This window comes from Gymnogyps californianus, chromosome 15 (assembly GCF_018139145.2).
Source record: "Gymnogyps californianus isolate 813 chromosome 15, ASM1813914v2, whole genome shotgun sequence".
Taxonomy (NCBI): Eukaryota; Metazoa; Chordata; class Aves; order Accipitriformes; family Cathartidae; genus Gymnogyps; species Gymnogyps californianus.
This window is the reverse complement of record NC_059485.1, coordinates 17,357,095-17,367,243: the sequence shown is the minus strand read 5'-3', so window position 1 is coordinate 17,367,243 and position 10,149 is coordinate 17,357,095. Positions and strand designations below refer to the sequence as shown.

Sequence of the window (10,149 nt, the reverse complement as noted above, 5' to 3'; positions counted from 1 at the left end):
AGGCCCCGTTGGCGGGGAGCGGCGGGGAGGGCCGCGCAGGCCGGTGGGGGGCGGCCGCCGGTGCCGTCCCGGCTGGGCGGGCGGGCGAGAGAGAGAGAGAGAGGGAGGGGGCGGTGCGGCGGGAGCCGGCCCCTTGGCGGCGGCCGTGAGGGGAGCGCTGCCCGGCGGGCGCGGGGAGGAAGCCGCGGCCAGCTGCAGCCGACATGGAGGAGCGGTCCCCTCCCGGCGGGGGCCCGGCGTCCCCCCCGCGGGACTGAGCGAGCGGCCGCCCGCCCCCCCGCCTCGGCGGGGCTGCGGGAGCGGGGCCAGCGGCGGGCGGTAGCCCCGGCCCTGCCCGGCCGGCGGAGGCGTGCGAGGTGAGGGGAATATGCGGGGCTGCCCGCGCCCCAGCGCCCTGTGTGCCGAGCCCGGCGAGCGGCGGAGCGCCGCGGCGCTGCCCGGCCGCCCCTCCGCGCAGGCGGCGGTGGCGGCGGGAGGAGACTAGAGGCGACTCTCCGAGGAGCCCGGTGGCTTTCCCAGCCCGAGAGACCCAACTCCTGAGCGGGCTCTTCAGGAGGAATTGACAACATGGCTTCCCCACCGCACCAGCAGCTGCTGCATCACCACAGCACCGAGGTGAGCTGCGACTCCAGCGGGGACAGCAACAGCGTGACGGTGAAAATCAACCCCAAGCAGCAGCACCAGGGCTGCTCCTCTTCCAAGCACTGCAAGTACAGCATCTCCTCCAGCTGCAGCTCGGGGGAGTCGGGGGGCACCCGCCGAGCCGGCGGAGGTGGCGGCAGCGGCTCCGGCCTCCGCCGGCAGAAGAAGCTGCCGCAGCTCTTCGAGAGGGCCTCTTCCAAGTGGTGGAACCCCAAGTTCGACTCCAACAACCTGGAGGAGGCTTGCATGGAGAGGTGCTTCCCGCAGACCCAGCGCAGGTTTCGCTATGCCCTCTTCTACATCGGCGTGGCCTGCCTTCTATGGGGCATCTACTTTGGCATACACATGAGAGAGAAACAGATTGTTTTCATGGTGCCGGCTCTCTGCTTCCTCTTGGTATGTGTAGCGTTTTTTGTGTTCACTTTCACTAAGACTTACGCCCGCCATTACGTATGGACTTCGCTGATACTCACCCTCCTGGTTTTTGCTTTGACTCTCGCTCCGCAGTTCCAGGCTCTGAAACCTGTCTCAGGAAGTGGTGACATGTCCAATCAGACTCCCCCAGCAGATCCCACAGACACTTGTCTTTCTCAAGTAGGCAGTTTTTCTATGTGTATTGAAGTGCTCTTGTTGCTTTACACGGTGATGCACTTACCCTTGTATTTAAGCTTGTTTCTGGGACTGTCGTACTCGGTCCTCTTCGAGACCTTTGGTTATCACTTCCGCGATGAGAACTGTTTTACACCTCTCGGAGCCGGTGCGGTTTACTGGGAGCTGTTGAGTAAAGCCTTCCTGCACGTCTGCATCCACGCCATCGGTATTCACTTATTTATCATGTCTGAAGTCAGATCGAGAAGCACATTCCTGAAAGTGGGGCAGTCCATCATGCATGGAAAAGACTTGGAGGTCGAAAAAGCCCTGAAAGAGAGGATGATTCATTCTGTTATGCCAAGAATAATAGCCGATGACTTAATGAAGCAGGGGGATGACGAAAGTGAAAACTCCGTCAAACGTCATTCCACCTCAAGCCCCAAAAACAGGAAGAAGAAGCCCTCCATACAGAAAACCCCCATAATATTCCGTCCTTTTAAAATGCAGCAGATAGAGCAAGTGAGCATTTTGTTCGCAGATATTGTTGGCTTCACGAAAATGAGCGCCAATAAATCTGCCCACGCTCTGGTGGGACTCCTGAACGACCTCTTTGGACGTTTCGACCGTCTGTGTGAGGACACTAAATGCGAGAAGATAAGCACTTTGGGAGACTGTTATTACTGCGTAGCTGGCTGCCCAGAGCCCCGGGCAGATCACGCTTACTGCTGCATCGAGATGGGCTTAGGTATGATTAAAGCCATTGAGCAGTTTTGCCAAGAGAAAAAAGAAATGGTGAACATGAGAGTCGGTGTTCATACCGGGACAGTCCTGTGTGGCATTTTGGGAATGAGGAGATTCAAGTTCGATGTGTGGTCCAATGATGTCAATTTGGCCAATCTGATGGAGCAGCTCGGGGTGGCTGGAAAAGTCCATATTTCGGAAGCTACCGCGAAATATTTGGATGATCGTTATGAAATGGAGGATGGAAAGGTGATTGAGCGAGTTGGTCAGAGCGTGGTAGCTGACCAGTTAAAAGGTATGTGCTTTTATTTTGTGCTCAGTCTTTTTTTTTTTTTTTTTCCTTTTATGAGGGAATGTTTTCCCTAGTGCGTGTTTTGTGCTTGCTGACTTGCAAATTGAATGCATTTTACATTTAACTCCACGTGCTGGTGATCAGCAACACCATGGGAATTACAGAATAAAAGATGCCACGGAGATAAGCGTGAAAGATCTTCTGGGTACTTAAAAGATGCCACGGAGATAAGCGTGAAAGATCTTCTGGGGTACTCAAAATGTACTTAGACTTCAAAACTCCTTAGCGCTCCTTGTGAGAGTATCACATCGTAGGGAGGAGAAGGTTAATGTGTTTGCTGTCTGCAAGAGGTTTTTGTTTTACTGTTGTGTGTCATCCTTTAATTCAGTAAGTAAACTTGTTAATTGACTTCATGTGCCATACATAGAGCATATGTGTTTTGGAAAATTATGTATATCTGTGAAAAGTTTTTTTTGGCATTGGGAGAGTTGGGGCTGCGAAGGCATTTGGGAAAAATGACAGCTGGATTCACAGAAAGAAATGAGCGCTGTAGATTTGGCAGTTTGATATAGCAAGTTGTTACAGTTTGAAGTTAGGCTGGAAAAAGTTACTCAGGTGGTTCAGTGAGCTGGCAGATGCTCTCATTTCTGCAGCTCGAAGGATTTGGGGATGAAACTGCAAATTTGCCTTTTGGAAAAGAAAACGAGGGATCCTTTGGTTCCCCTTATAGCTTGGCTAAGGGTCCGATTTTCGTTTTTCTACAGAGTATTCATTTTGAAATGAAACCCTTGACTGCTTTCTAGCAGCACTTAGAAGCGTGTGCAGGAGGATTGTACATGCTGAGGGTTTAATTGTCTCTTTAGTAAAAGCTGTGTCTCTTCGGTGCTGTGCCTTTGTCTAGCGGAGGTATGGTTGTCTGCAGTGCTTGTAGCCCAAGGTGGGGAGCAGACAAATCAAAATGGGAGAGGAATATGTTGCAAACCCTTCTATGCTATGTGAGTTTATTCGTTCTGTTTATAAATGTACCCATTTTTATAAAGTAAGCATGGAAAACAGAGTGGAAGAAACTGAAGGAGTCATAGGACAGCGTTGTGATGGAGGAAGGAGATATTTGTTGCAACAAATACAAAACGAGGCCAGGATGGTTGTAGAAAGGTCAGTGAGTAAGGACGGGGGGAAGAGTATTGCAAAACAGTGGTGGAAGCGGTAATGGCAGGCCGCTCGCCTGTGGCAGGTGCTTATTTTGATGTGACACAAATACTTATTTTTGGTGAGCTAGCTGTCTGTGTGCGTATGGCAATGGGGCTGAAATGAGAGGCTTACGGGAGGAGAAGTATCGACAGTGACATTGGTGGCTGGAAGCCGTAGAACTGAAGCAGATGTGTGTCCGTGGGCTTTGGCTTTCTGTTTAGCTTCTACAAATACAAATTCAGTTAATTTCTTTGAAAACTGTTGACACTGATGTAGGTCAGTGGAAGTGTGCTTTCAAGAAAAAAGGATCAGACATAGTCTCTTCATTACTCTAAGCTGAATCTTGCTGTTCTGGTGAAAATAAATTGAATAGGTTGTAGAGAAACAACCCTGTGATACTGCCCTTTTCCATCTACCTTTACAGCCAGATACAGTGTGAAGGCTGTGTTGTAGCAACAAATGAAATTAAGTATTTTTGCTAAATTTATGACTGTACTCAATATCATTACTCACAAAATGACATGAACTTACTTGTGGAGACTGATGGTACTGTTCTTAAATATTTTTATTTATTTGTTTATATCTTCTAGGCGATCACAAGAGCACTGTGTAGAGCAATGATACCCCATGCCAGGAGTGTTTTTTTCATGGTCTTTCTCAGACCTCTGTTCTGTCCTTGGTTACATTTATTGCGAGAGGGCATAGGCTGCTGTGTCTCGTCAGTACAGTGGTTCGGATTTTGCAGCTTTGAATGCCTTTCACAGGTCCTCCTTTAGCCAGGACACTACAGATGAAAAAACTGAAATGCAATCTAGATAAGATGAAGTATGCTTTGTGGACTGACATTTTAACGGTCTCCTCTTATCCTGAAACCTAGCTATGAAAGCAACTGGAGCATGTGGTAAGAATTACTTTCACAAGGAATATGGGTTGGGTTGTTTTTTTCCCCTTTCCCTTCTGTATTTTGTTGTGGCACTGTAATAGCTTCCATTTCTTATTAATGTCTTATATAGTTACAGAAATCAGAGTCTGTGTGTACTTCTAAACCAAGCAGACCTCTGCCATGACTGCCTTTATCCGCAGGTCTGTGGCACACGTAGTCCCTTTCCCTCCCGTGCCCAGACCCTCAGGGGCACATGATGGGTGATGCAGAGTTACCCATTTTTTCCTGTTTCCTCAGGACTTTGTTCTGCAGTCAGGTTACTTGGCTGAGAGGTAAATGGCATCGGGGGGGGGGGGGGGAAAAGGCAACGATAAAAGCAGTCTAACAGCAGTGCCACAGGCTGGTGTCTAGAACCTGCTGCAGGGGAGGGTTTTGTTAAGGAGCAGCTCTGAGATTTGATAGAGGTAAAATCCCAGTTTACTCTTAATTGTCCTCTGCCGAGCATCTGCTCAGTTTTGTGAACAGAGGTGCTGTTAGGAAGCTTTGCTTTACTATTTTCCCTGAGAATTCGTTGATAGTAGTGATAGAGAAGAGGAAGTTTGCTGTGCTTGTGTAATTATGTCATACGTTGTACTCTTTTCAAGTATGAAAGTGCTGCAGAGATAACAGACATAAGCTTTGTTTCCCTACTGGTACTTCACTTCTCAGCTTCCTTTCAACCTTTGGTATCTTAATGATATCCTATTTTTTATGTTGTATGTCTAGTATATTATCTCCTAATTGTCTGAGCTGCCGTAGTAGTCGTAGCTGTCTTTCAGAGGCTAAGTCAACATGATCAAGTAAACTCTTTATAGAGCAAAATGGGAAGTGCCGAGGACTCGGTGTCCACGTTGTGCACATTTCGGGACTTCTACCTAAGACTAGTTCTGGACTGGGTCTTTGAACAAAAATACCTCTGTGGCTGGAGCTCATCGAGCGTGCTCCTGGAGCAAGCCTCTCGGTTCAGTTCACCCAGAAGGAATCCAGGTACAGCTCTACAGTGTGCACCAAAGCAGGGTACGCAGGAGTGAATTGGGCAAACTGCTTCAAAACCATGCTCCCTGTTCTATTTTAAATACTAATGTAGATGTACCCTGAGTTGTACTATTGCTGCTCTCCTTGTTTTTTGGAATAGACGAGGCAAAACTTCTCTTTCCCTATGCTGTTTTGTGGTTCACTGAAATCTTAGGATGGAAATATCTTTTATTTTCCTCCTTTGCTTCCTTCGCTCCTTATCGCAAGAAGTGGAGCCCTGGTATGTTCCCTCCTGTTTCTGACTTCTGAATTAAGTAGATGGTGTCTAAAACAAACCAACAAAGAGAGCAAGCCATTGATGACCTTACAATTTTTTTGCCTGTTTCTGACTGCTGTTTGTTTTAAGATTGCTTAGGCCATCTGTTTTCACAGCATCTGATCCCCTGGGATGTGAGGGGAGCTCAGGAGAGCAATGTTGCAGTGATTTTTTTTTTTTTTGAGGTCCACAGATAAAACCTAGACATCAGTTCAATTATATCTTCCATAATAATTTTGCCATAGGATTTGAGACAATTCACTTTTTCTGTTTTCTTGCTGAGCTCCCTGGCAAATAAGTTTATTGAAGACTATGAGATACTGAGGGTCACATAATACATGTTAATGTGTCCCATCTGAACTCTGGAGTCAGAGATCTCTTCTCAGAATATAAGAAGTTCTGCTTATGGAATTATTTTTGTTGCGCTCTGTTCTTCTTGGTTGTTTGCATTTCTCTTTCTTGTTACTTAGGAGGTCACAATATTGCTATTTGCCAGCCAGCAACTCTTCCAGAAATACCAGGGTCACCGGCATCTTTTTTTGAGTGCTCAAAATACATAAGCATGTTGGGGCAAGAATGCTTTCTCTGTGTTTATAGAGCATAGCACAGCGGAACCATGATTTCATTTGGGGCATTTGTATGTATGCTGATACTCTAATAAGAGTCATTGTTATTGAAGTTCCTGTTAAAATAATTCCTGAACTTTCTGCAGCAAGACACCTCCTTGTTCAGTTTGCCTCAAGGAATGGCTTTATCGCTGAATTTCTGTTAGAAGCCCTTGAAGATACAGACACGCTTTTCTCTCTGATTTTTGTCATTTGCTTCATCATGGAAAAAACATAAGTGGATCTTGTGCACTGTGTCACCTGGCTAACCAAACCGAGTCGTTGATGGCTTCAGAGGGAAGGTCAGCTTTCACAGCGCTCACTGCGTGAAAATCCACCAGTTCGCCTGTGGCAACTGGTGGCTGTTCCTGATAAAGCATAGCAAAGATCTGCAGCTTACTGTATTGTCTTTCACTGTTCTCCATGTTTCTTTTAATATCTGCTTTACTTTTAAACATTTTTTTTTTAATAAAGCAAATCAGTTGTAAAAGTCACCATTTTGCTCGATATTGAAACCTTTTAATGTAATTTAAGGCTATTATTTCTCCATAAATAGCCTAGCTCTCTACATGGTGGCAACCTGCGACCCATGGGATGCTTTTCCCTTGGCAGACCGTGGGATACAGCTCTGCCTGGTGACTTGATACTCTGCTGCTGCTTCAGGTTTGGGTTACAGGGAACACAGCGCGGGTGTTCCTGAAAGACGAAAGTCTCAGATAAGGTTATGAAGAGATAAGTCATTGAATTTTTCTTCCCTTCCTGCCCTCTGTGGCCGATCGGGAGGAGACCACAATTACACCCTGATGGCAGTGAAGTCTTCCCTGCCTGCCCCGTCTTTCTGTTTTTTACCAGACCTGCACGCAGAGGACCCATAGCTGCCATGCTTCAGGAAGTTCATAGGTAGATGAAAGAGAAGATGGAAGTTTTCCTTAGCTTTTTGAGCCCAGCCTGCTGGGCACAGTGTAAATCTAGAAGGCTTGTGCTTGTGCCAGCAGGACAGCTCTGCAGAGGGCTCTGCACAGATTGAGCTTTGCTCTGTGGCTTGGCTAAGAGCAGCTTTAGTCTCTAACTAGTGAGTGTTTTTGGGGTGAGTGCAGGAGGTTAGGGTGCTTGTCTTGTGTCTTGCCAGCTGCTGTGCAGGTCTTCCCGTTCAACCTCTAGTTTCATCATGTTCCATAAAAGTAAATCTTTAGATACTGGCTCTTTATATTTATTGAATTCGTTTGTGATAGACATTGTCATTCTGGATTTCATGTCTTCTGATACTAATCTGATGGTCAGGCAACAATTGATAGGTAGGACAAATGTCAATCTTTTTTTAAAGTGGTAATGAAGTAAGCATGTGTATGTATTTCTGCTTTCCCACAAAACAAAATTCTGAGTGCTGACTGAGACAGAAAATTCCAGTGACCTGATCAGTTTCTCAATTTTACATAATCTGACCTATTAACTGTTGTTATTGAGGTAGTGGTTCATGATCTTATTTTCAAGTGTGAGACTGAAAATAAAATGATATATAGGTTGACTTCACTCCTGTATTTAAAAAATGAAAAGTATTTAGTGACAGATAGAGAATTATAATTAGAGATAATTTGCATTAAGGCATATTGCCAGGAAGAAGTAAATTCTACGTTGATTTAACATTTTGACGTGATCTGTAATTTTACCATGTAAAAGCAAAAAGAGAAGGAGCTAAATAGTGAATATAGTTGCTCAGCATGGTTCTTGTCGAGTCTTCACATGGTGAAGATGTGTTTCATAGCTATAAACAAAAGAAAGAACTTTGTAGGAAAACCTAGTGATTATTGAGCTTTCCAAATATTTTACATGATGCGATGACATAACTTTTTCTGAAAGTAAACCTACGTATTTGTGCATTAGTACTGATCAGCTTTACTGCCAGGTAGGTTTTGTCACCTCTGCAGGAAGGTGACAATTTCTCCAGATTTTGAGGAAGACTTGTTGAGTTGCTCTTGGTTTTATTTGTGCAAGACCAAGTGGAAAAATATCTCAGTTAAAAAATATTCACATTTAAGCTGTTTTTATTATTTAAGGGAAACTTGGATGTTGGCTTTTGAGGCTTTTAGTTTTGATAACGTACTTAGGGGCTAATTTGACTGCACACAGTGAAAAATAATTTATAAGCATAGTTAGTATCTAAGTAAGATTCCCCACTTTGTACAGGATGGAGGCTGACTAACCATATACTTTGTTTAGCAGCATGGGCTCCAGTTTCAATTTATTGTGTGTCCTGACACTAATTAACAAATAAGTCAAGGCAGCACTGACAGTCTGGTTGTAAAGTGTTGCAGCTCTGCCTGTTTAAGCCCTATATAAGCACTGTAGAGTGAAGTAACAGTTTCAATAGACCTTAAGACATTTACATCCTACAAGAGATGAAGTGAGCATGGCAGGGAGTGGAGCTGTATTCTAGAACATGGGAAAGATGAGTGCCAAAATCCGAGGTCCTGTGATATTGGAGGGACACCATGGCTTCTGCTGCATTCGCTGATCATCATCTGCAGAGTCTTTCATTTATGTTTCTCTCTTTGGCTACCCAAAATATAGGTGCTGCAATGTAAACAGGTACCCTACAAATAACAAGTCTGAGCTCTCTTCTTCCTTCTTCCCGTTTAAATCAGTAAATCTTCAGAGGTGGGTGAGGGACTATTTAAATGCAAGAGAACAACTTCTTTAAATAAAAGCCTTGACACTGTGGCTTTTTGGGGAAAAAGATTGATGGAAAAGACAAAACAAAGTCAAAGACACATAATTTATATTCATCTTCTGTCATGAGGAGGATGAATGATTTGAATGGGTTGTTTAAAACTCTTTTTGCAGTTATTTCACAATATGTACTTCACTTTTCCTTCTAGCAGGCAAAGTATATAAGAATTTACATTCACCACTTTAAAACAAAGTACAGTTTCATTGGATTTCAAGTTGCTGTAGATTTTCCTGGAATATTACTAAAATTAGTAAATTAAAATTATTTTCTACCATCTCCAGTTGGTGTGTAAGCTATCTCTGTCTTGATCCTGAATCACAAGCTCACTCCATCCATCCTGGCTCTGTAAGGAGAGACAGCCATTCCTCTTTCCGTTACAGCTGACACTTGAAAATTCTCTGCTATTTTTAGATGATTTTCAATCTCATTTCTGTCCTTTCGAAAAGAAAGGAAAAAAAAAATTCCTAGCCTTTAAATTTTTAACTTCCAGTGGGAGTTGCTATTGCAAAGAAGCCAGCTAGTCAATAGAGTCTCATTAACACATTTTAACAGGTTCTGTTATATAAGTTTGCATTATTCTGATGGCTGTTTCATATGTTTGTAGGAAATTGTTGGAACTTGATTTAAAACAAAGCATGCAGGTTTTGAAAGTGTAGCTGCTTGCTCCCAAGTAATAATTTGTGAAAGTATAAAGTGGCAGTTGGAAGAGAAGTATAGACTGGAGATTGTACCATAGCGTTACAGCTTTTTCTTCACCCGGACGTCATGTTGGGGCACTTGTACTCTCTCAGGCAATAGGACAGATTTGGCTGGTTAGGCTTATCTTGCTAGGCATCTGTCAGTATTGGACCTGAAATCTGTACTGCCCTTCCAAGCCAAATTGTTTTCATCAAATGAATATTCTCTTTCATTTTTTTTCCCCAAATGTTTTAATCTAGAGCAACAGGCCTACTAGATATATGGCTTTAGGGATAGATATTTTTCATAGTTCTGAAATTACTTTGTGAAGGAACAAAACGTTCTAGATATATTTCTTCAGCTAGCATCCCTCAGATTCAAAATGCCCCCTACAATCGCCTGAAAACTTTTTGGGGTTGTATTTGCTACAGTAACTTAATGTAGGAATTCTTAGCAAACCATATAAAT

General features: G+C 44.2%; 1 protein-coding gene across 1 annotated transcript in view; it reads left to right on the top strand.

Moving 5' to 3' along the window:
• Window positions 1-235: 235 nt before the first annotated feature.
• ADCY9 (adenylate cyclase 9) overlaps window positions 236-10,149 on the top strand; it is a 90,026-nt gene continuing 80,112 nt past the window's right edge. Inside the window, exon 1 of the mRNA XM_050906327.1 lies at window positions 236-2,269. Within this exon, the coding sequence (XP_050762284.1) occupies window positions 568-2,269 (1,702 nt within the window). The 5' untranslated portion in view covers window positions 236-567. The remainder of the gene's footprint in view (window positions 2,270-10,149) is intronic.